We start from the raw sequence: 27898 nt of genomic DNA on the forward strand, positions 1-27898 counted from the left end.
GTTAGTTCTGAATTCCTGTGACATGAAGGGGGCTTCTCTCACCTGTTAGATATGTGAGAGAAAACAGGTTTGGTTTCTAAGTCAGTTTATATCTATACTTCTTATCCTATGTGAACTTTGTTATTGGAGAAAAATGGGAAACAAAAAAATGCATCCTGCAATGTTGGCTCTGTTTTTGTCTATTGAATAAGTGCTGTAAATATTTTGAAGATTAAAGAATTGTTTTGCAAATGATGATAATTTACATGTTATAACCATTTTTTTATAATCAAATATCAAGGAATATACTCTTTCCATTTGTATGGCATGGCATTAATTATATATGTATCTATACACTATGGTATTTTTAGGCACCTGTGTTCTGTCCATTCCACATAAATTGCACCATACATAAGTCAGTTAGATATGTAGCAGGTAGGACGCAATAGTAGAGCTGCAATAGTGAAATTTGGCATCAGCCCACAAATACATCTATTTAGGGATTTTCTTTTACTATTTCCTAAAAGTAAACATACTTGTTACATTCTGCCCTCAGGTGTACAAAAGTTTAAATCTAGCCCAATTTCAAGTTCTTTTGGAAACTGATTGACATTTTATTTAATTTCAAAATTCATCATTATCAAGTCATTCTTTTCTATGAGCAAAAGGATCTAACTCACAAGAGTCAAATAGACAGATCATCACGATTATGCTAAATATCCTACTAAGAGGATCCTGCCATGTTTAAAAGATAAGCGGAATTGTTCTTTGCTTCCTCTCAGAAATTGAAGTTTTGCAAACATAGAGAAGAAGCAAAAATGGTAAAAGTCATAAGCAAGACAAATGCATTTTGAGTGAAGTGCATGTCAGTGGGGTTACAACATGGATTCTTTTGATCAGTTTTTAATTGAGCTTGCAGATATTTTGTACCAACCACATACCACAGACCACAAGACTCACAAAGTGAATTATGAGGAATTTAACAAAAATACTCCTTAGTCTCTTTAGATGTGGAATACCAATTACAAAACAAGTCTCCTCCTGTTCTCCTCCACTCTAATGTTTCAGAACATTATCTCTTTTTAAAAATCTATAAACATTGTTTTGCTATTGCAGATCTTTCATTTGGTGAAAAAAAGGTAATAGAAATCTGTTGACAATGAAAATCATAACATTTTAGACAGTGACTATTGTTTAACACCTGCAATTTACAAGTGTTAAACAATACTTAAGACAAGGCTAAAGTATAGTTTCCAGGGAAAATGCAGTAGAAAATTGTTATTATGCATTGACTGCTTTGTCACTAAATAAAACAAGCCAGAATTGCAAGAACTTTTCTGGTTTTGAACTAAGTATAATCATTTAGCTGTGCATGTTGAATAGCAGCTGACTAATACAATATTAATATGTTCAATCTTCATTGTAACTTCCCAATGCTCCTTCAATGTCTCAGAACTGATTCCTATAATGATTTTTTTCTTCTTCTCAAAGCTAGAAAAATAGGATTCTTTTCACAGTACTGTGTTAGGAATGCAAACATTTTATTGAAGTTTCCATGTAAACAACTTAAGCCCACAACTTCCCATTCCAAAGTCATACAAGAAGAACCACAAGAACACTCAGTTAGTTAACACACAAAATCAAAATGCACATTTCTGTAAGACAGATTGCTCATTGTTATTATTATTAAGAAATAAACAGTAATTAATCCTAAGCTATTAAAAGATTCTTTTGAGCTACCACTTCAAAGATTCTGTTTTCCTGAAATGTTTCAATTTGAAACCTGTTACTTACTGGCATAAGAAGTGTATAATGAATGCAGAATCCAGGTTCAGAAGGAAAATATTCATCAGACACAAATCTTATTCTGATCTGGTTTCCTTTGGAGATTTGTCTGCTCGGCACAGTACTGGAACCACACCAGCGCCCTAAAACAGTGCCATCACTAGGCTCTTCAACTTCTACAAAGTCATACCTGAACAGAAAAGAAAATCAAATGTTTATTTACTGACAAAATATCTATAAAATTCCTACTTTAATCAAGAATCTGACTCTGATGTTTGCAATTTCTCTTCTTTTCCCTCAATACTAAAAGTATGCTACCAAACCCAGCTATTTTAAACTTAGCTTCCAAGTTGCTACTAGCTTAAATACATAATACAATCATGCAGTAAGGTTAAAAAAATAAAAGCAGAGTTTGCATTTTGAAAAGACCCATGAGTATGGTTTTGTTTTCTCCTTTTATGGAAAGCAATTACAATATGTGGGATAGGGCAGAATAAAGTCAGAGAAAAAAGTCTGAAATTGTCTAAGTGTGGCACAGTAACTCATACTGCAATATCACTAGCAGTATACCGCATTTCGCCAGTGAAAGTTCATGGGTTTTTTGGTATGGAAAATTTGCACTCTTGGAAAACCAGTGGTGAATAAACTCCTGAATATTAAAGCAGCTTAGGAAAACTTGGAAGAACATTTTGAGTTTATGAGGCATTTGTTGAGCAAAGACCTAGACATACTGTGTATCAGAAAGAACCTGATTATTTTGGCAATATTGACAATAGAGATAGGGGTTGAGAGCTTTGGGAGAAGTTTCATTCCTTTTCATTGATTTCTACCATGTGGTCTGCATATCACTGGGGATCTGTGAACAACTTCAACTAGATCCATGAAAGGTAACTAAGAAACATCAGTCAATCATCATCAATAAAATTCAATATGCCACACAAACATCCTTGCTTCCACTAGAAATCTTTAGGGGGTTCCCAAGTCATAAAAATATTCAAAGCCACTGCTCTAGAAGATATGTCTGGTTTCAGTGCTTTAACCTGTTTGATGTCAGCTCTCCAGCTGCCAACTGACAGAATAAACACTAAGTATTTCAGCTGGATTTCCCCTGCTGCAGTTTGAAACCCTGAGCACTGGCAGCAGCATGGCCCCATGGTTTGAGAAGAGAGTGCATCAGTTAAAGCACAGCAAGCATTTGGAAATTCAAGGTATAGGTTTCCAAGTTATCTCTTTACTTTTAAACCACAACTTATACCCTAAGTATAATAACACCTTTGAGAAAGTTTCAAGGTTTCTGATATTTTTATGTTCTCTTACATGTGTAGTCATATACTGTCCCATATACATCTAATTTGGTAAATAGAATTAAATCTTTTTCAAGGGTAGAAACAGTCCTACCTCTGATGATAGCAAATACATATAATTTTAAAAATCTGTGCATACAATCTACCTAGTATGCCAAGCAATATTTAGTGTGAAAGTTATTACCTCATAAACATTTTCTACTAAAGCTTTTTCTGGATTTTTTTTTTTTTAGTAAAGCTAATCTTTATAATGATTCCCAGTTCCCTAGCTAGACAGCAGGCAATAAATTCTTGCATTGCATGTTTGTGCAAGACTGACTCGCACATTTATTATCTCAATTCAAAGGACTAGTATTTTTTTCCATTTAATTAAAAATGAATGCAATGAATATGATCATTAACTGTGTTCACAATTCATTACTGCCATGTACCACCATTTTAAACCTTTGTTGAACTTATGATACCAATTACTTTAGCACCATCTTTTTTCCCCCCACAAAACACTAACTAATTCTTTTAATTTATCCATCAGTGATCAGTTTATGATCAAGTCTCCAACAAAGGCAATGTCTACATTAATTATGCTAAGACTCCAGGACTCAATATACTTACTCAAATTGATTTTGAGCACTGAATTTTATAATTTTAAGATTAGCTCATGAAGTTTCTAAAGTTAACTATTTATGTTTTAGTTAAGAATAGGAAATAATTAGCTACTTTTGTATGAAGAGTGAATAAATTAATCTTTACATTTATTGACTTAGGCTTAAGACATCTGCGAGGTCACGCACAATACAGGTGTTAGTGCTTCTATGTAACTTGCACAGTACTTTCTATAGCACCCTTTGGTCTCTTGATACCAAAAAAAGAAGAGAGAAATAAGTATTCTGAAAAACCCAAAGAGTATTCAGCTTTCTGACATGCATCACAAATCCAGATAATCCTGTTTATCAGGGTATTTTTTCCTTTATTCAATTGTTTTGTCCTTCATTTTTGTACGTGGTATTTCTAAAAAAGCTGTTATGTGTCACCAAAATAACTTCTGATTTTTTTCTTTGCGTTTTCAGTGTTGATAGGTTTTTCAATCATCCTTCCTCTACCCTACTACTATTCTGATAAACATTAAAAAATACCTTTGTGTACAAGTGTTCAATCTGGAAACATACTAATCATTAGACAGCACTCACTGCACTGTAGTGTGCAGAATTATCAATATCACAAGTTAAGGGATAATAAAAGCTGTTCTATAAGCCAACTAAATGTGACTTTCTCATCAGAACATGGTACAGTACATACAGCATAGTTTGTAATGATAATTCCCTTTCTGCAATGTCTCCATCAGGATCCATAGACAAATTTTGGGTTTTTATGCTCAACAAACAAACCCAGTGCTGCAGACAAAAGTTTTTGGTTTCATAAGGAAATATACAATATTTGAGTTTTGGTTTCTTACTGCAGAACCCAGGCATAGGTGGAGCTCCCTGCATAATGTTGATATTTCACCATCAGCAGAGGAATCTTTAGAAATTCTGTATGTATCAACAGAAAAAAAAATCCCTCACGTGTTTCTTGGGCATAATGATATGTTTAACCAGTAACTGTATTCCTGTCAGCTATCTAGGCTGAATGTGCTGCAAAAGCCTGCCAAAAAAATCTTCTGTGCAACTAAAATTCCTTGCATTACACATCTGGACTGAAGTCTGAACTTGTGAAAAGTAACAAAACAAAGTGGTTAAGGTGCTTTAGCACTTACAAGATTTTGCTAAATAATTCTGCAGCTTCACGTCACAGGGTTAAAGAGCAGTGGGTACAATTGCATAGTCATACAAAAGTATTTCCGCCTCAAGAGAGACTTGTACTTGAAATGCAAGAATATTAGGATAAATAACCAAGAACTGAGATGTTATTTTCCCTCTGCAATGGAAGTAAAATGGTTAAAATGCACACTGAACTAAATAAAGAAGCCAACTTTTCTGTGCAGTGTACAAAGGAGAAAACATAACTCTCTTTGACAATCCTTAAAAAACCACTCTGGTGCTCTATCTATACATTACTCAAATATTGCTAAGTAAAATCTATGACCAAGAGGTAAATCCAGTCTGTTTTCCTGGGATGAAAGATGCTTTTGCCTTTAGTCACAATACCCACTATGCCTTCCATTATATCTGTTGAGAACATGCATTCCTTTTCCCTCCAGCCCAGGTGCCTGGGACTATAGCTTAAATTAACAACCTGAGCCTTTCCATCCGGGAAATGTATTTTCCAAGGGAATAGTTTTCCTCCCCTATTTTTCTGTGGTTTACACTCTCATTTGCTAAACATACTCTGACATGCTGTTTACCTTGGCTTGTAGTTTTTTGACCTTTTTGTGGCCTCCCTCTGCTTTTGGAATTCAACAAATATATCAATGAATGTAAGGAACAGAAATCCATGGTGTAAAATATTTTGTCATATCAGTGACATTGGATCTTTCCATCTGTATATAGATGCATGTTAGACAAAAATCTAGCATGCCCACTAAAGCAGCTTGTGAAATATATTTTTCTTTCTCCTTTTAAAAAGAAAATGTTTTCTTTTTTTAAATTTTTTAATTTTTTTTTTTTTTAATGAAGAAATAAGAAGCTGCCAACAATCCTTCTTTTTCTGTTTGGGCTTTGTTTTTGAGGTTTTTTTTTTTTTTTACAGTGTTCTGTGGGATACCGTAAAGTTTCTGTTCCAATTTGTTTTAAAGTACATGGATTTCCAAGGTTTTCCTGGTGCTGGTATAGCACACAAAAAAAATCTACCTCTTCTTCAGACAAAAAGCATTGCAGGTCTTCTGACAGTTCACTAGATAGACTTTTATGGACTGTATGTGTAGGTGGTTTATTTATTTATTTATTTGGACAAGTTCCATTTTGGAAACATCAGAAATCCTTAAAAACTGTCTTTATGAAAATGTAATTTTGACTTTTTCTATGAAAAATTGTAATACCACCATTTAAAGGAAAACTTGGTCTCCCACTTCTACCTCCATTTGGCATAATTTTCACTTTTACTACTGAAATATTTAAATTTTCTATGGATCAAAAATTTTAGTTTCCATAATTTTGACTTATCTCTGTACTTGTATAGAAAAAACTAAGGGTATTGGCAACACCTTACATTGTCTTCACCACTTAAATTACTTTTAAATTACATCTGTAAGTAATCATACTGCTCTTTGTGAAACAAACACTATATTTACATATAGAGGAAAGTAAGGCCAAATATTTAGCTTGAAGACACTTTTGCAAAGACTTGTCAGCCTCACTTGTAATAGATTCTGGATGCTTCCTTCAATCATCCAGCTCTCAAGTAATGCTCTGATGGACAGACTCATGTTTATCTGAGTGGAAAAGAGATCAATGGAACACAACAGAGACACAGAAACCAGCATGGGCAGAACGGAACCTCATGAGGCTCAACAAGGACAAGTGCAGAGTCCTGCACCTGGGGAGGAACAACCCCGTGCACCAGTACAGGTTGGAGATTGACCTGCTGGAGATTAGCTCTGCAGAGAGAGACCTGGGAGTCCTGGTTGATAATAACACGAGCCAGCAATGTGCCCTCATGGACAAGAAGGCCAATGGCATTCAGGGACGCGTCAAGAAGAGTGTGGCCAGCAGGTCAAGGGAGGTTCTGCTCCCCCTCTACCCTGGTGAGGCCTCATCTGGAGTACTATGTCCAGTGCTGGAGCATCTTTCTTATGAGGAAAGGCTATGGGATTTGGGACTGTTCAGCCTGGAGGAGACTGAAGCAAGACCTTATTAACAATTATAAGTATTTGAAAGGTGTCTCTCAAGAAGATGAGGCAAAACTTTTTTTCTGTAGTGTCCAGTGACAGGACTAGGGGTAATGGACAAAAGCTGGAACACAAAAGTTCTCTTTAAACTCAAGGAAAAAATTCTTTACTGTAAGAGTGAGAGAGTCCTTGCACAGGCTGCACAGGGAGGTTGTGGGGTTTCCTTCTCTGGAGGTTTTAAAAATCTGCCTAGATGTGTTTCTGAGTGAAGTGATCTAGGTGGACCTGCTTTAGCAGGGGGATTGGACTAGAGCATCTTTAGAGGATCCTTCCAATGCCTACCATTCTGTAGTTCTGTGAAATCCATGGTATATAGTGGTATGTAACAGCAGATTCGATCTGTTTAATCAGCTTTATTATTCCTCACAGGTCAACATGCCATACAGTCTCCAGCAAAAATGCATGATGGGACAAGGGGAATGCAAAGATTATGACAAAGGGCGGAGGGAAAATGGGAGAACCCCAAGAAAGAGGAAGGTAGATGAGGCGAGAATGACATGTAGGATTAGAGGAGTATGTATATTTTGGGCAAACTACAACACTACAGATGTAGCAATACAATTGTAAGAAGAGTGTACTGCATCATTCATTCAATAGGTGGAGAACTTTCTTCTTTTCTATTACCGATACTGCCCCTCTTGCTAAGACTGACCCAAGGCAGAGAGGCAAAAGACACTTCATGTGATATGAAAATTAAATAACATAAAAATTAAATAATTTGCTAACAATGAAATTGCAGGTACTTGTGTACTGTTTTTCTGTTTATGTAAAAGGAAGTCTTATTTTTGATATTATTATTATTTTTCCCTCCAATGTGGTCAAGCAGGTAGTATAACCATTTACCACCCAAGTTTACAAGTTTCTGAGCTGTTTAATTAATTCCTTTGCACTTCAAATGTATTAGTTTGTATCTTACTGTTTTATATCTGTTGCTATACAACATTTCTATGAACTTCAGACTTGGAAATATTGTCCCATTCAGTCCAGCCCTCCATTCACAGCCCAGTAGATACAAGGTTCCCAAAATCACAAAACACTAGCAGTGCATATCAGTAAAAATTAGCATAACTCCACTTGCCAGCCAGGCAGAAGACAAAAAACCCCCTCAATGATACAGAAAGTAGATTTCCTGGAACAATGGAAGGGAGAAGGCACCTTGACTGAAATGGTGAATCTGTGGCAGCATCAGCAAGTACTCCACATTGGTGAAACCTCAATGAAAAATGATTCTGCTCAACATTATCAGAAACATTTCACTGAGACTACTTTAAAGACAGTAAAGTCAGAATATAGGAAGAAAACTGTTTTTTAAAAAAACTACCTGATATAAAATTTTAAATATTAAAAATATTTAAAATATTCCCATGGATTTACTCTTTCCAACAGAAATTTCTGAAAAAGGTACCTAGAGTCATTTGACTCCAGTTCTTGAGGTTCACAGCATGGGCAGGCCACCTAGCCCACGGTCAGACCCCTAGCATTCACCCTCTTTAGGAGGATTTGGCAGTGCCTTCCCCTACAAGAGGAAATTCCTTTGGATATCATTACAGATTATCCAACAACTGAGAAGAGAGCTATATTCTATGCTTTCTTTCATACTTAGTCTTTTACTATCAAAGCAGAGAAAAGCTGACAGAACAACAATGCTTTGATATGAAATACATTTCCACAGTAGTACCTGTATCTGCTGATCCTACAATACATTTTGTTTTAACAGTTAGTGGAAAGAAACAGCATACCCAAACATAATCCAAATAAATAACTCATGAGGTCAGGTTTTTGTACTCTGAAAATGATGTTTAATTATACACAAATATCACTTCTAGCAACAGACATCACTTTCAGCCAATACAGCAAATGAGCATAAAAACTCCAAGTCTCCTGCCATGTCTACTTTTTCCATGAAATAAAAATACTCAAGGTATAAACAGAGAACACTTCTAACTGCCATTCACCAAATATGGATTGTAGTTTCTGCGCCAAACTACTTTGAATACATCTCTTATAGAATATGCAGCACTGTACATTAGGAATTGCCTTATGGAAACAGATTCATTCACAAATGTTAGACGGTTGCCATGGTTGTGTCTATTTAGTCTTTCCTCATAACGATTAGTACCAGCCTGAGGCTTCAAACACAAAACTCCCTGCATTTCTACCTTACTTAAGACACATGAAAAAAATAAATATAATCCTTAGATTTCAATTTTTCTTCCCTTTCATTCACTCTGTCGCACTTTGATACTATATATACATTTACAACACAAAGTGAAAGGGTAAAAAACCCAATAGAGTTCAAACCCTAAAAATTCTACTCTTCAAACATTTGAACACTTTCCTTAACAACAACAAAAAACAAACCCAAACAAAATCCCAAACAAGTTCACCAAATCAAACAACCAGTAACAGTTGCATTATGTCTTCCCAGTTTATCAGAAAGCATACTTCCATTTTTGGTAGATCTGATAAAAAGTTGAGGCATCATGTGACGCTGAGACATTTTGTGTACTAGCTCTTGTCACTTGGTGAATAAGAGCCAAAGCACTGAATGCAAAAATAAGAAACCTAAAGAAATGCATCTCTTCCTCCTCGTCTCCAAAATTCTCTTTTGTATCCAAAGTTTACTTTAGTGCCAACTGATAAACTGCATATTGCTGACAATCTTAATAAAACATACTCTTTCCCTGATGACTGGTAAACTGGCACACGAAATCCTTTAGAAAACAAATTATTATTTTGGTATCTAGGTGCACTAGTAAGCACCGAAGTGTCTCCATCTTTAGTATGTGAATGTCCATAGTCTCTGAAAGTAGCTTCTGCCTTGTAGGGAGGAAGGGACCTTAACTTTTCCACAAAAATAGGAAACTGTGAATTAGATACTTCGGAAAATGTACTTCAGGCTCTAACCAAACAATTCTATATTCAGACAGTAACCTGGTAAGTACTTAAGCGTATGCTAAAATACTTACACGGATAAAGCACACAAATAAGTACTTTCAGGAATATAGTAGCCACAAAATTCAGCCCCAGATAACCTCTGCAACAAACTAATTTATATTGATATAACTTCTATTGATATGTTATTGAATAAGAATTTTAGAGACACTATAATGCTAAAGATCAGAAGTGGAGGTAATAAGGAAAGAAGATAGTTTCAGAAAAGACTCCTTTCAATTGCCCTTTTTTTTTTTTACAAACTACCTACGCTTATCTTCTTTGTATAAAAGAATGACAGGTATTCCCAGTGCCAGTCAGGATAAGAAATGTGTTTAGCTCTCTTTAAATAAGGATTAAGTTTTGTCTGAAAAAAGCACATTACTAGTAGGGCGGAAACATCAATCAAAAGAGTGCTTGAAATTATGTACCAACACTACTATTACTATGTATCAAAGACAAAGACAAATCTGGCAAAATTGGAGAGTTTGGAACAACATACTAACACATATGAATCAGCTTGCAAATGGTGCCCCAGTCCATTTACCTATCTTGGCCTTCATCATAAATGCAGAGGAAGAAATTCCACAGGGAATAAGTCTCTATGATCTTTCATCACTCAGGGTTACAGTGTTACACGCATCTTTTTCGGTTTTTTCCTATTTCCTTTTTCCCTTCCTAGGGAGGTAGTCCACTACTCCCAGACAGCACACCTCCCAAGTACATGTCCTACATCATACAGTACCATACTCTTCTGATTCTGGAGAATGAAATGCAACATTTTTGAAGTACTTCCATTTGTAAAGTCTGGTATATTTTATCCTAGGAATTAGTGATTATAATAAATCACATGTTGCTAATGAATAATATTTTTTTATTAAATCAAAATGTGGAGCTCAGATTACACATCAACAGCCACAGTTGTGAAGCATTCTTTCTAAATCCAATATAAAATTTCTACTCCTACTCACACTTTTCATAGTGGTCAATGTATCTATTCCTGCCTCTGTGAATCCATGATTATGTTTTACCATTGTTTTCCAGGCAGTGTTTTAAATATTTATCCTAGCATTCCAAATAGAAATTTTTTCTATATGCACATTTTTTATATCCTGGAACACAGTAATGGCTCCAGTTGATGTGAAAACTATTGGCTAAGCAATTTCTTAACCATATTTAAAAGCAGAATTTGAAAGTAAACAAAAGATTTTTCTAAAGGGCATGTTTAGCATGTGAAGATTCACAAGCTAGTGTAGGCAATACTCCTTCCCCTCTAACATCATACGCTTGTCAGATTTCCCTTCTCCCTCCTCCCTCCCTCTTGCCCAGCTCAATGGAGATTTGGGCTCTATATATGTTTATTTAAACAAAAACACTTTTATTTCTTTAGTTCAGCAATACAATAACAGGTAAGTCTCTTGGCTGCTAGACTAGCACACATGATTTAGCAATCTAGAACAGATCATTTGTCATGAAGTCCAATATCCTGCGTCAGGACAGAGTAGAAACTGCTACTTGAACACAAAGCAAAAAATCCCTGTAATGTAACTGAGCAGTTGCGTGACACTGCATAAGGCAGAAAAATGTCTCCCAATCCTAGTGGGAGACCTGTTTTCACCTGAAGAGTGTAAAGAGTTTCTTCTCACTTCAGTTTATTTTAAATTAATGGTCATAAAATTATGCAAACTTATTTTTAATCCAGTCACAGCATATGAATCAAAGGCTAGTCTGAAGCAGTACTTCTGAATAATTGCTGCTAGTTTACTGGTCTCCCTCTTCTCATGTTACTGTCAGAGAAGGAAAAGATCTACATCTTTTACTTTACAAAACCCCTAAGACATTCCCCCATGACCATTTAAACCTTTTTTCCTCCCTTTTTGCAGTTTCTCATACACACACATCTTCTCAGATATCCTGATGATCAGATGAGAACAGATTAACATAAATTGTATTGCATCTCACTTCTACTTTGTCCCAAAGGATAAGCAGATAAAGGGCAAGTCAGTACTGTTACTGATTTGTCCAACTGACAGTATTTGCTGGTAATGCTAACTAAAATTTCATGTGAGCAACATACTTGATTAAAATATTGATAATACACATAATGAAGTGATCATAGCATACAGTGAGAGAGAGAGAACAGAGGAAGAAGACAAGAGGAAGAAAAAAAAGCAGCTATGTAACAGGTGAAGAAACACAACTGTCCATCTAGGAATAGGACAGTTGCTATGTCTGCTATTCCTGTTGATTAAACGGGAGAAAGTTGGTTATAAATGAAATGGTGAGCCTATAGGCTTAACTATACTTAGACTTTCAGTAACTCAGAAAATATCAAGGAGGGAGTGCATGCTATGTATAAACTGGAATATTTGCACACTACACAGAGTAACTTCAGACTATGTTGCTGTGCCTGCCTTTGCAGCTTGAATTTCTGTTGACATCAGATCTTGAGAGCCACACCAGTAACTGCAGGTGGCAACAGAGTCTATCTACATCCCTGAGCACAGATAGTGGTGGCTCATAGCGTGGTTTTGTGTTTCCTTGTAGTAGACATTTACTTCTCACTGTAGGAGGAGGAGAGAGCAGTATAGGGGAACTCCATCAACAAGTGTTCTCAGAGTACTGTAGACAGAAGCAAGACCCTAGCATGCTCATTTTCAAAGAAAATATTTTCATCCTAACCATTACAATGACAGCCAACTATGCTAACATGAAACAATTTTAGAAGCAATAAATTAGGATTAGGATGCTTTCCAAAAATATTTTTATATTGTGGACAGTTTAATTCAAGCTGTTTAATTCAGCAGCTTGCTTGAGATTGAAAGGACCAGGAAGGAATGTTAAGGAGCCTAAAGTGTTTTTAAAGTCAATGAGTGCAGCCTCTGGTTTGAAAAAGGAGTATGAGATCCTATCAATTTCCTACTGATGAGCAATCAGTATCCTATCATTCATCTGGACTGTGAAAACAGATCTGAAATTACCTGCTAAATAATATACATTGTAGTGTCCTCTAGCAACAGTGGATACTAAAAATGAATGCTGGATTTACTGTATAGGAAGGAAAAGTGGGTGGGCAAAAATGCAGTGATAGCCCCTAAGTTTGGGCAGCATGTCTTTCTGACCATAGCATGCAGGCTATGCTCCCATTCTGCTCAGAGAAGCATCTTCTTCTCTTTGCCTTCCTTATGTTGCACTGTGATTTGCTTAGAGAGTACAACTTGGTAGCTATAAACTCTCTTTGTAGAACTGTTTAATCTTTTTTAAGCTTAGGAAATGTGTGTTACAGAGTAGTCTCAGTTATAATCGTGTTGCATGTTGGATTTCTATTTTTTTAATCTTCTTTTACTGCCTGTGACATTTGCTTTGTCACGTTTATAAAACTGTTATGAAAATGGTATTAAGTAACTTTTAATAAGCAGTAGAGAGCCCTTATGAATGTGTATATTTCTGGATACAGTACACACCTCTGCCACAGTATGAACTATGGACAGTAGCTAAACCAGCAGAGTGGTACCTGCTGAGTTTTAATCGGTTAGTAAGCAAAGAGTCAAATCTAATGAAATAATAATAAAGAAGAAAATACAAAGAACCACAATTTTCTTCAATGAAATAAGAACAGAAAAGAAATAAATCCAGATATCCATTTTTCCCTGTGAAAAACCTCTACTTTTTTCTTCAAAACATACGAAAGCAGGAAAGATTAGTCTATTGGACTCTTTTGCATTCATTAATTGAAATAATATTATTACAATTGAACTCACATGAAAGAAATAACCTTTGTAGTACTAAACTTTTTTTTTTATTTCTATGTAGAAGAACAGTTAGATAATCAGAGGAATCTTCTCCTAAATTAATTTTAATTCTTAAAAACTTTGTTCACCATCCACCATTCTCCTGCTTCATTTAAATCCATTCAGCATTTAAATATCTCTTGAAATAGAATCACTGTTCAGTTATTTTGCAAGTGGATTGATCAACTAAAAATCAAAACCAGCAAAACACAACCAAATACCAGAAGAAATTACTCCATTAGCTGCCTTAAAACAAGTTTTATCGCATTTTCTACATACTTAAAATGCCTAAAATGTCACCTTCCTGCCAGCAGTAAAACATCAATGCTGCCACCAAGGACTTAAGCTTGAGTTTGTTATTTCATAATAATTATTTCCTATCAGTATTTCAGTTAATTTAAGGCACCTGATCACTAGAATTCATCCAGCTATTTAAATTATATGAACCTCTTTTAAGACTTTGAATAAAAATTATTAACAAGCAACTTCTGTGTTGGGGAGAAAAAATAGTAAAAAAAGAATTTGTGTATTGAGGAATGAGTATTCATATGCTTTTTATAATTTCATAATATTAATCTTCCATATGAATGGAATCAGTCCTATCCAAATGCATCTGACTCAGAGAACAGAGCTATAATAAATTTTAACTTTAGTATAACCTCATTTTTTGTTGAAGAGCTATAGCTAAGGTCACAAAGGAGACACTTCAGTATAACTCTTATGTAGTCACCTAAACAGAGCCTAGATAATCTATATACGTAGCATCTCATAAAAACTAATACACACTGCAATTCTATGGCAATAGAAAAGAGCTTTAAGGACTCGTCTTCACTATAAAATTCAACTCTCAGAGTACATGGGTTTTGGTGCTGACTTTTTTTTTTTTTTCCCCAATTTGAAGACTTCAAAATTTGAATTTTCAAATAGAAGGAGCAGTAGCAGTAACTCTGCATCTTTGGAGGGGTGAGGAGAAGCACAAATCCCAGCAGCCCAGCTGCTTAGCCATGTTGAGTTGCTATGAACATTGTCTGCACAAATTCCTCTTTAAATAAAGAATAGTTCATTTAAAGGTCTTTGTCCAGTTATACAAAGCCAACTTAAACTTTGTACTTATCCAAGAGATAATTTTACCCTCTGTAATCAGAGTCCACAAGAAGCATTTAAGACTGTCTGTCAGTAAGGATAGCTCTTCATTTGTCCAGAAAACAATTTTCTTGGGAACTAGACCTTGGTAAAACACTCACTGTCCTCAAAAGCCCCAGAATTAATACTTTATGTGAAGAGTTACATTTTTTTCCCTGAATCTATGCTTAATATTTGTATACTCCTCATTATTGCCAGCAGAGGCAGAATGTGGGGTGGAACTCCATCTTTCTAAAATAAAAATATGTTAAAAGTTTTCTTTCATGCATGCACTCTGTTGATGTTGTAAGGTCCTTCCCTGACAAAGGGTCAAACGGAAGCAAAATATGTGTCATCAGATTTGTGGTAATTACAATAAATGAACTCTCACTTGGTGTAAGTTACTCACTTGGTGTAACTTACTTGGTGTAAGTTACTGTCTTGTATTACACAAAGGTTGCTTTAGAAAATTACATAACAAAATGTTTAGCCTTTTTATTGTGTTTACTGCAATAATACATTGGGCACAATTTATGTCAAACAGCAAAGCAAATATTTTTCTTTTTCATAGCCATTGAATGAAGACAGGATCTGTTTCCTCTTATTAGACTCGTTTCAGTCTTGTCAGAATAAGCCAAGTCTTTTCTAAGCCTTGTCAATAATTTCCTCACAATACATTCCATAAGGAACACTGTTCCTGCTGAAGCCAGTTGGATTATGGTTTCTACCAAAGAACCTTTATTCGCTCTGAATGGAAGGAAATAGCTTGAGCATATTTCAGTCATAACAGCCTGAAGCCTTACTGAAACATTAGGGAGAAGAAAAATAGTGAATGTAATGTGTATGGCTCTATTGTAAAGCCTCATCCTAAGAACACTCAGAGGAATAACACTCCAAGTATTAAGCATTTATGTGATGTGAAGAAGAAAAAAATAGTCACAGTACTACTTACATAGATTTTCTTCCACGTTAGCATTAACTTAACCAGCGTTAGCATTAGCTTAACTAATTTTCCTCAGCAAAAGTTCGACTTATTGCACATATTAAGTAGACAAGTTTTGGGAATTCTTTCAAAACATTATAGCTAAATGCTTCACTTACACAACTATGTGAACAGATCCACATAGGGAGGGATGAGGGAGTGCTCTCATGCTCCAAAAAACAAAAAAAACCACTCACACAAAACAGATTATAGTGCATACTTTAATCAGAAATTAGTATAGCTATCCTGATATGATGATGGTTAAATGGTATCTCCTAATCAACTATCCATTGGTTCCACATTCTTTTACTCAGATATTTTATCCTTATCACCTTATTTATGATAATTGCACTTTGGATTTGTGACACATTTCTGTATTTTTTTATATATACTAAAAGTCAAACAGATAACTTCACAGGGAGAGCGAGAGTTTGATGCACACTACTAAAGTTTGGTTTTCCATTTTTCCTATTGTAGCATTGCACTGTAACGCTCCAATGTACAACCTCATATCAGATTGCCTTCTAAAGGCACTGTTGTGTTTATGTTCTTCCTGAAAGAAAGCTAAATCTATGTTTGTCTTCATTTCACAGAGGAGTTGATCGCAAAGTTGCTCTGAGAGACAGAAAACAACAAATTCAGACAACAAGCAACAGTTGAGCAAAAAACATTCCCTCCTGGTCAAGAGTAGTTATGGCATCTCCCTGATGATAGGAGCTGTCAGGCACAGAAGTCTAATGGCTTCATAATTAAAAGAGCATTGAGGAGTTAGCATCATGAAAAGAATGACCTGTCATATCAGCTATCATATCAGCAGAAGAAAAGCTTTTTCTTCATCAAAGAGGATGGGCATACAGAATGTAAATCCACTATTCCTCAGCTAGCTAGGTTTTCCCTCATGTCAGGAAAATTCACTATGAGGTTCTATCATCTAAACAGTACTGCACAAAACAGGACATTGCTTCCTTCTCCAGTTTTGTTCATTTGGTTTGCTGCAGCATTTTTTTAATTTGTAACCTCTTTCTTTTGTGAGTCACAATTGAAATCAAACAGTATAAAATACAAAAATTACTGCATTACTGTAGACTTCTATATATCCATATTATCAATCAAATAACCTATATCTCTTTTGAGATACACACATAGATCTAGTTTCCACACAAATTGGAGACTGTGATCACTTTGGAAAGGACACATTGAGACTAATATTTTGTCCACAGAAAGGATGTAGTGCAGATGAAGTAGAAGTATTGTTAAAAAAAATCATTAGCTGTATTTCAAGCAATGCAGAGATTAACTACATAAATTTCAAGCACATCGCAATTGTAAAACCAGAAGATAAAAAACATCTAGAGAAATAGAGGTAAAATACCAGAAGTTTATTTTAAAAAAATTACAACTTAAAATTTTCTTCCAAAACATACAGAATACAGCAATCATGCTTAAGATTGATAAGAATTAGAACAATGATGTTAATTACGCATATTAATACTCTTTCAGATGAAGACACAGAAAACAGATTTGCTATAATACAAACGCTCTGCCTTAGTAAATCCTCTAACTTGAATTGTAAGTAAAAAAGGTAGTGGAAAAAAACCCATGCAGAATCACTGTGATTCAGATTCAGCGAAGTATTTAAAGTAGAGGCTAGACCGGTACCTTCAACATTTCTCTAAAATGGTTGTTTTTTTCTAGATGATGAGACCTCCCAGAATAGTTTGACATGTCAGAACTGACTTTGGACAAATCCAAGCATAGAGAAGATCAGGTCAGCCAGACACAGGCAAAAACTTGCCATAGCTTCAGGATCTATCTAGGAGTTTTCTTCATCACCATCACTGTTTTCCTGTTACAAAACTAAGTTAAGCAAAAGAGTCTTATATAGCCGACATGGTTTAGTTTGCTTTTGTTTTCCAATAAATGAGCAGTATTTGAATTACTATGAGTTTTAAAAGTTGTTAGTTATCTTAAACTAATATATTGCAGCACGTTCAATCATCAGTTCAATGAGTTGATACTGCAGAGCGTTACAGCTTGGAGTGACAGAGAAAGCTCTGGCATGGCCCAGAACATGCAGCTTAAGAAGCCCATAAAGAAACTGAAAACTTTGACAATGACCACTGCAGGTAACACTGAGGCCCTCTCATACAGAGAAAGGTATCCTGGTACTAACTGTACACTGTTGCATAGAAAGTCTGGGCTGCAGTTTCTACCTACTTTCAGTGATAGGTCAGAACTAAAGGACCTGGTCACTGTAAGGTATAAAGTTATAATACATTACATTTCATGTCATATTTTATTGTCCATATCAACTTGCTTTTGGAGAAACTGCTGAGTACTCTACAGCACAAATATTTCTTTGTGTGCTTCACAATGGTACAGTGTGAGTAATAAACACAGTGGGATGTAGTCAATAAAAATACTTAGCTTTTCCATAGAAAGTACAGAGAAAAGATTAAATCATTTTATTAGGAACTATGAAACTAAGAGATATGAAACCCAATACATTACTTATATAGAGATACTACTCCGATAACTGGTAACTTGGACTGTGTAGAATTGTTTTACATAGTTAGACTCTGTGTTTTACTTATTTCACCAACTTTTCAAATATTTATACTCTCTTCTCATCAAACAAGGTATACTTTTCCTTTACGGAGTTTGTTACTGAATTTAAACATCATAGAAACCCAGCTGCATTTTTTTCTTTTGGTTAAAAGCAATAATATAACTCTTTCAGAGGGTTATATCTTCCAAGCCAAAAAGCCCAATGTGTCCTCAAAACTGCATGTATCAGGAATTGCATTCATACAATTTCCTGATATCCCTGCACAAATACGAACATGATAAGATTACAACTGAGTGAAGATTATGAGTGACTTATTAATGTTCTTAATTGGTACTTTTGCATTCAACACATTGTTTACTTAAAATAAATGTACTCCCATTAAAATACTATTCTAGTTACAACATTAAAAATATTTTAACTTATCTTACTTTTTTCTTTGCAAGTGGACGAATGAGTCACCCTACCTGGATTTTCTTTCACTCGTCACTTCACTCTGCCATATGCAAAGAAAAGAAAAAGCAAGCTAAGTTTTCATTTAAAAAACTAGAATTCTTGTGCAAAGGGAGTGCACTCATCTGAGCAAACATATGTTTATAGTACTTAGCATTGTAATTATATTTAACATGGCCTTGACAATTGCTCCCTTCAGAATTGTGAAAAAAAAATCTGCCCATCAATTGTGACTCTCAGCTTCCAAATAAAGGACAAGAGCAAAAGTAACCTCTAAAAAATGCAAATTTGTTATCAAAAGTTGATACAAGATATTAAACCAATCAAGTATCAATTAGAAAAACTGAAACCAATAATCAAGTCAAATGTGTATGAGGTACTCAAAAATAAAAACCCAAACACAAAACCAAACCAAAACAAAAAGCTATTTTGAAAGAAACATCTTGTGTGAAGTACCTCTGCAGGGGCACACAAATCACATATTTTATCTGTTACTTAGTTTACTGAAAAGAGTTCAGACCACATATCACTATTCTCACATTGGGGTGTCTTCTACGATGTGTTGCTGTGACAGCAAGACAGATACAGGACAGAAAAGTTTAGGATCTCTCCCCTTTCATCCACACACAGGATACACATGTGATGTCAGCCCCTACTGCCTCATGAAATATCCAAAACATGATCAATCAGGTGGCTTGGTTCTGAACAACATCCATCCGGATACCATTATGTCATAGTCATAGCTATAAAAGCCTTCACTCTGCTAGTCATAGGAAGGAAATACAGATTTCACAGGTCCTACAGAAGCCCACATCAGTGGTTGAGAAGGTAGAATATTTATTGTTTATGAAAAAATAATAGCTTTGGAGAGTGTCAATGTAACACTGTAAGTGCTATTCTTCATAGAAAATTGAGAACTTGACCATTAAGGCCATTAAAACATTATTCAGTAGTATGTGGGGTTTTCTGAACAAGGATGTTACACTTTGAATTATGACCTGAATTCCATTTCAGGTAAGCTGCCTACCCATATTTTCTCTGTAAAGATTAGAATAATATAGAATAAAATTAGAATAATCTACAGAATATAAAGAATAAAGAATATTTTCCCAGTTGTCAAAACTTTTGAGAGATTAAATATTCTACATTTTTGTATCATAGCTGTGGCCCAGATGCTCAAAGTAGAAGGAAAAGCTTTCAAGTACAAAATCCTTCTCTAGCACTACAAAAGAAAGTCATAAACTAATACTTTAAAGGATGAATTTTATAAATATATTAACAAGCAGATGTCACATTTTTGCAAAATCTGAACAACACTTTTGTTCCAGTCCCCATACCTCCCTTCAGATTTTTCTAAGTAACTTACTTGCAAATGTCATCTTCTGGGTCCTCAAGCCCAAATCTTTCGTCAAAAGTAAGCTGTATCCATACATTTTCATCTACTGCTACTAATCTCCACACTAGTACAGTATTGCGTGGGTATGTGTGTGGAAACTTGGGGCTGTGAATACTTCCATTAGTAGTAACAGTAATTATCTTCTCATGCTGAGGATCCTGCACGCCTATAGTAAAGAGATAGAAAACAGATGCATCAGTAATCATTTAGTCCCATTTTCCTAAAGCGTTTTTATAGTATGCACAGATAAAGACACTCTTGTTTTGTTTGCTTTTCTTCATCTTGCAAGGAATTTCTTCCTTGAAAATCTAGACAATAACAACAACCCAAAAGTGCTAAGTTATTACTCTGCTGGCTATTCTGCTGGCAAAAAGTTATTCAAACCCAAGTCCCAACTACTGCTCAGAAAGCAGAACAGAAGTTCAAGTGGAGGTTAGAGATGTGTGACTGCAAACACCTGAATGCAAGACTGAACTCCTCACAGAAGCCCAGCAGCCCAAGAGATGACACCGTGAAGCCTGCCAATGGTTTCATTTGTTACGGCAGATTGCACTGAGATCACAGGAGGATACAGGGAAAGGTCTGCTCACACCTATCACAAAAGTGATAGTTGAAAGTGGCCTCTTGCTAATGATGACTGTGCCAAGAATTTGATGGCTGCCACCTTCCTGAAGATTGTATCAGAACAAAGTTACCCAACAGAGGAAGGAAACTGGGACATGCTTGGGAAACCTGGGAGTCACCAAATGTAAGAAACCAGGCTTTTAATGACGAGCCTCAATGGAGGGCATTCATCAAAATTCTTCAGAGTATTGTTAGACTAAATATATGTAAAATTAAATTAATATTTTACATTGCAGCAGTAAATTAATTAAAAATAAATAGGCCAACTACATTTAATTTTTAAAGCACATATAACACTGAAACTGCTGAAAAGAACTCATCAGGTTATGATTTCATAACTGCAAAGAGGTGTCAAAAGGAAAAGACTCCTTCAGTGAGCAGCAGCCATGCCTTTCACAGCTACAACTCTCTTCACAGTAACTCAAGAAACCTTGTTCTCAAGTGCCCAGTATTCATAGCGATTCACGTTCATTAGCTGGACTCATCTCATATTGGGTATTTAGCTGCAAAAATAAGGCATTGATATTAAATACATTTTAACATTGTGACAATGATGAAATCTCTAAATTACAACATTTAATTCCATAAGCACATCATAGGAAAAAAAAAGCTCTTATGCTACAGCATATGACTTCAGGAAAAAATACGGCCTTTTCTAAAAAACTGTGTTCAATCAGGTTTGATGTTTTGGTCAGCAAGTCATAGGAATTCTCAGAGTTATCTGTTAATAACTTCAATAACAAAATAAGCTTGTAGTTTTCAGTTAGATCTGTTATCCTATTTTTCTGATCATTTTATAACCAGCATTACAATGAATATTTGTCTGAAGTTATATAAGACGTATAAGCTTCAGTCTACAATGAAAATATACACTGCAATTGTATCTTATTATGGCAACATGTAAAGGCTGACAGCTAAATTAATGTCATGCAAGAAAAGAAGGCAATAGAAACAGCATTGTTATTTTAAAAGAATAAATTATATTTAAGTATAGATTGAAAGTCTCATGAACTTTTCTGTTCTATTCTGATGTGCCTTCTACTTGTGGTATGAAAACTGTAAATTTCCTTTTAAGTGAAATTGCTGCCTATAGAAAACTGATGGAGTGTGGTGTTGCCAGTATCCATATCCAGTTGAGGAGTACCAGCTGTCTTGTGCACAAATAAGAGAGGACAGCATGCAGTAATTAAAAAAAAGTGCACAAAAAAGGCACATAAAGTGGATTGTGGGATTCCTTCGCTGGGTTTTTGCTAGCTGAGTCAGAAGCATTTTTCTATAATGTATAGTATGTCAGCTGAGAGTTGCATGCTAAACACAGGAGCCAACAATAATAAAAAATACTTTCCCAGAGATTAGCACACCAGAGTGCTATTTCCAAAGTATGCAAAGGACCATCATTTCAGACAAAGATGTCAAAGTGTGGTTTCTGGTGCCACTATATTCAGTAGTTTGTTTAGTCTTTAAAAAACCACACAGGATTACAGTCCATGTTACATTACATACACAATATATTGAAAAAATGTTTTATTTTGAATCATCAGGACAATGATAAGGACAGTGCTGCAAGTAAGGACTGTAAGTAATCCAAGCGTATTGAATGAAAAGTCAACAGAAAGTGGCAAAGTGAAGAAAAGGCATAAGGCAATTTAGTGAACAGAAGTTGTGGCATCTCCAGTACCTTCAGCTCCTCCATTTGTGAAGAAAAAATATCTATTTACTTTAGAACACAACAATGTTCCATGAACATATCAAATTCCCACACACATCACTTGCTCCATTTCAAATATTTGCTCTCCACAGTGGAATTTCTCCTCTTACAAAAGAATTATTTTGTATGACTACAAAGGCAAGTAATTGCTGTCACTGGAGAATGAAGTTTGGTGTTTGTCTTCAGATAAGCTGTAATATTCCTTTTTATCCGTTCTACATAAATTGTACCATTGTACCTCAAAAAGCTGGCCTTTTCCTATGGAGTTTGTGCATGTTCTGAACATTTATTTTGCATAATCTGTATAAAAAACAGTTAACTGAACGTGGCTAAGACAAAACTGTAGTCTTTATTCTTTGTGGAATGGCTTAGCAATTCCTGGCTTTATTTTAGGGATAAATTAGCCCAAGTAACACTTAAAAGGGAACAACAAGTTCAGTCAGATTTATAGCAGTCAGCTGTATAACTCCAAAGATAGCTACATTGCTGCTGTGATCTTTCTTGATTCTATTAACAACCATCTCTCCACCTAACCACCCCTGGCCCCATCAAAAAAAAGGAAAAAAAATATTACTGCATAAAACAACCCTGAAGAATCACTTTAGGCAAAGACTAAAGTAGACAAAAAGCCATCTTGGCCAGAGGGTAATGCTAAGATGGGGAAATTGGTACAGACAAGGAACAATAAAATGTATTTGGATTCTCAGTAAAATGCTTCGCCAGGATAGGCAGCTGAGATCACCTGCAGGAAAAAGTCCCGGAAACACGGTGTGCTAGATGGGAAAAATCCCTAGGCTGACCCAGAGATATGACACAGTTATGCTTATTAGGAAAGGACGGCACAAACTTAGCATAGCCTGAGTTGAAGAATGAGTCAACTGCAGTTGTCTTTGATGTGGTACAAGATGCTATCACCAGATTTATATATCTATCAATGTAAAAAGTCTGTCCCTGAAAATTACAAGATTCCAGGCATTCTGAAAGCACAGCGGTGCCTAACCCTTCCACCAATGTGGTAACACAGATGAAAAACCTCAGTATCACCAAACAGATCAGCAGATGCCACTGTAAACTGAAATTAAACCCATCGACTAGACAAGCTCATTCCTGCCTACTTCAAAGCAGATCTCTTCCCCCATGGGCACAACACATTTCATGAAGATCAGTGCTGACACTTTTTAAATACAGCAAATACCTCTTTCTTAGTATATCATAATCACTATATTTGAGCGAGGGCCATAGGTAAAACTCAGACAAATCACACACAGTTCAGGAGTCAGACAAGAAGTTGCAGAAGAAAGGGGCACCAAGAGTGGAGTAACAGCCTCTGCACTGATTCACTTCAAAGGCTGATTCACTTTAGAGGTCACACAGTACCAGTAAAACTGCTTTTTAAAACTTTTTACTAAACCTACACTAACGTCACAACAGGACAAGAGTATTGCTAATCACACACTGTTAATATATTATTTGTTTAATATATTCAATTCAATAGCCCTTAATTATGAAAATCAACTGTTAGGCCTTCAGAAACAGCATTAGCTCGTGTGTGGCTATCGCTGCTTTCAAAAAAAAAAAAAAAAAAAGGAGAAAAAAAGTGAAATTCTAATGAAAGAACCATTTTAAGTCTAAATATTTACCAATTACTATTACGGCTTTTTCAGATACACGGCAACATTGCAGTATGTGTGAGTCCTCTGCTTTAAAACTCAAGCAGATGACAGTTACTAGCTGTTCATTACTACAGAACTTTAGGGAAGGCTTCTTTAATTAAACTAATCAAAAGGATTTCCTGACAACGTTCTTGTATAATCTTTACAACTCTCCACATATATACAGAAACAGACTTTGTAGAAGAAATTCTTTGAAATGTAACATAACATGTAATTTCTTCCTCTCTCACCAGACTTCCAAAAAGAAGTAAGTCTACTTTCAGAAGTAGTAACTCAAGGCATACATGAGTACCTCTATCTATCCTCTGTCTCAGTTGCCTCCAGGCACTTCTTAGCTATAATCTGAATCTAACATTCAAAATGAAATTTAACTCTTTTTCAAGGTAAAAAGGAAAAGCTGGAAAATCATCTGTTATTGGCAGAAAATTAAAGACAAATACCCCCACTTAATATTGTTCACGATAAGATGGATATCAGAGCAAAGACGATCAAAATCATACAAACACTGCTCTGGAGACTTCCAGTCACAGCTCCTGATTTGGTTACAACTCCTGCTTACCCCACAGCAGGTCACTCATTCGAGGGTTGGCAGTTTCTAGCTAATAATCAAAACCCCTCATGGATAGAAACTCCACAGGGCTGTACTGTCTCCCTAGGTAAGGCATTTTTTCTAGTGTCCAACCTGAACCTCTCAAGCTGCAATTTCTAGACACGTTTTTTTGAAGGTTTGGTTTGTTTGTACAGTCTGCGTCCCTACCAGGAAGAGTTTAACTTGGTCATCCCCCTGCTACTGCTCTTCAGGCAATTGAGGGCCTGCTATTAGACTGCCCCATAGCCTTATCTTTCCCAGAATAAGTGAGCCTAGCCTCCTCACTGCCTGACATCAACTAGATGCTAAGCCTTCAAAGTCTGTCTGTCCAGCCAATTTTCAACCTACCTAACAAGCAGTCTGTTCCTCTTAACTATTGTACCTCAAGTACTCCAAGAAATGCTTTTGAAGCACCCAGAGTTTGTTTTATCATCCACTTTTCAATAGTGAGAAAACTTCATACAGGATTGCTATATCTCCTAAGACAGCTTTTCTCTTAAGTGGCTTTTCTGGGCTAAATCTCTGTGGATTTTTCATTTTGAGTTGCTTCTACACTTTGATATAGCTAGCTATTTGAAATCTTTACGGGATTCTTCAGGCATTAGTAAGAAAAAATATAGAGAGAAGTGCATATACCCACAGCGCACACACACACAACATACACGTATAAACTGTCAACCATCATGGCATGATAAATTCAACTTCTGACTGGGAATCTGCTAACTTACATGGGTACTTGTTACTTAAATTAGCAAATATAAAAGAATACAACATATAAGACGTTATATTGATATAAAGTAGCAAAGTAGAAATATGTAGGAGAAATATTACATCTTTAGATTACTGCTCCCTCTAATACATACTTACCTCACACTTGAAAAAAAAAAAACAGCTCACACAACAAGATGAATGTATAGAGGACGATTTGTTTTTTTAAATACTACAATTTAATCTATTCTTTTTTTTCTTCAGTTACTATTTTGAGTTCAAACTTGTACTGTTACCTTAGGCACTGAATATACCACACTATTTAACTGCAGGCTAAAGATCTTTCTGCTGAAGCTATGTAAAGAACATTATGTGAACAACTGCACACAGAAGAAGTGAGAAGAGAAGCAAAAGCTTTCTAATTGATCTTCAGGAACTCTCAGTTTTGGCAGCTGGCCCAACAGGGAAGGACAAAAGGAAGAAAAAGAAAGGGGAGAAAGAAATCAAAAAAATAAAATAAAACACCCCAAGACTTCATTGAAGAAGAGAGAATGGCACTGTGGTAACAGATTTTATAAAGTTACCAACACTGCATGACCTAACATCTTGCAGAAGATAACCATAACTACTAATAACCATAATATACTAACAAGACTTTGATTCCAAATTGCATCAAGAAACAAAAAAAGAGTTTATGTTTTTACTTTACAAATGTATACTTTATAATCTTCAAATATTCTGCTAGTGTTCTGCCTAGTACTCTGGCTTCTGCTCAAAGAAGAGGATGGCAATTAAGTAGGGAGGTTTGTGCATGGTAAACCTTCTTGCAGTAAAAGTAACCTTTGTTGAGATCTGTTTTCAGACCAAACTCTTTTGAAAGGCAGTCTTGGTCCTGAACTTCTCAATAGCTTTTAAAACTAGACAAATACCACATTTTAGCCAAGATAAAGAATTCCTTTTGCAAAGTGTTAGATGAGGTAACTTTTAGGTATTATCACATGCTTAAAAATCTGATTATTTTAGAGTGTTTCAATAAGCATTTATTCCAATGTCCACAGGTAAAGTCTTGATTGCACTGGAATCAATATTAAAGCTCCTGCTGACTTGAATATGAGACGAATTCCAGCTATATTAAATACATAAAACTATTGGAAACAATTGTAACAATTATTTTATAATGGACTCTTAATATTACCATCTGCTTTTTTCAGTCACTGGTCAAATATTATCCTGAAACAAGTAGGATTATTACTGTGTTGCATATTCATGAAATAAAAATACATTCCAGTTTTCAAAACTTAACAGAGCTCTGCAACATGACAATTAGTAGTCACATTTATTATAGCAATATTCTTCTTTTCTTCTATGGATAAAAAAATGTCACTCTGGTCCTTTTGATAATATTTTTCCACTTTTGTTCTTGCCTCAGTTTTTTTCCTAATAACAATATTGTACTGTAAGTAACCATCACATAATACAGACTGCAGTCTAGGACTGCTCCCTATGTCCATTCTCTTTAACAGAAAAGGCATCACTTAAGGAAAGAAAACTCTCATCTCTTCTCCCAGCCAAAATTATTTACATACTTGATGAATCAACCCAAAATCATGAACTCTTCTGGAGGTGTAGATGAAGAGGCAAGGTTATAACATTTCCCAGACAAAGTACCATAGATGTTTTATAGACACCATATTACAGTTACATGACCAACAGTATCAAGGGTAAATAGATATAATAAGCCTAAATACATGACCTTCAATACATCAACAGCAATGAGGTCATCACAACTTCACCTCAGCAAAGATTTGAAAAACCTTAATTAAATTCTTAAAGGTAAACAAACATCAACACGAATTATAAGAAAAAAATAGGATTTATGGCAACATCAGAAACTCAAGTGAATTTGAAAAAACATCACATACAAATGCTCAATTTGCAATTTCTTTTCAATTTTATTACAACAGCACTAACAAGCTACATCCAAATTTAGCTTTGTTAATACTAGAGACCACACACATGCCCACACAGTATGTCAGTCTGTCTTGAAAGATTGTACATACCAGCAAATGTAGGAAGGGACAGAGAAACAGAGCAGTATATTATTTTGATTTTCCAGACTGTGCGTGACACAGAGTGGTTAGAAGTGCAAGAAGATAACTTCAAAAAAACCATTAAATGAATCTGGATCTCCTGTCATCTTAGTCAAAAGTATTAGTTTCAATGTCATCTCTTCAAACCTACTTGTACTTCATCACTCCCTGTATGTTTTTAAATACATGTGACTCATATCCTTCACAGAAAAATTCTTTCAATTTAACCCATCTGAAAATCTCACTTCTTGATCTTAAGTCATACTGTTTAAAAGCAAGGCTTAATTTCATTATGCCCCTTTTCTTTATGATTCCTTTGGTTTATATTGTGCACCACTTGTTAAGAGCAGATAGTAATAAATATTTGTGAA

At 35.4% G+C, this 27898-nt stretch overlaps 1 protein-coding gene across 1 annotated transcript in view; it reads right to left on the bottom strand.

The window, feature by feature from the left end:
• Nucleotides 1-27898, bottom strand: part of PDGFC (platelet derived growth factor C) — a 136181-nt gene that overhangs the window by 35403 nt on the left and 72880 nt on the right. The window contains exons 3-4 of the mRNA XM_061993375.1: nt 20106-20301; nt 1774-1954 (exon numbers count right to left, since the gene is read on the bottom strand). Coding sequence (XP_061849359.1) covers nt 1774-1954; nt 20106-20301 — 377 coding nt within the window. The remainder of the gene's footprint in view (nt 1-1773; nt 1955-20105; nt 20302-27898) is intronic.

The sequence above is a fragment of the Colius striatus genome, chromosome 3, assembly GCF_028858725.1.
Source record: "Colius striatus isolate bColStr4 chromosome 3, bColStr4.1.hap1, whole genome shotgun sequence".
NCBI classification, from domain to species: domain Eukaryota; kingdom Metazoa; phylum Chordata; class Aves; order Coliiformes; family Coliidae; genus Colius; species Colius striatus.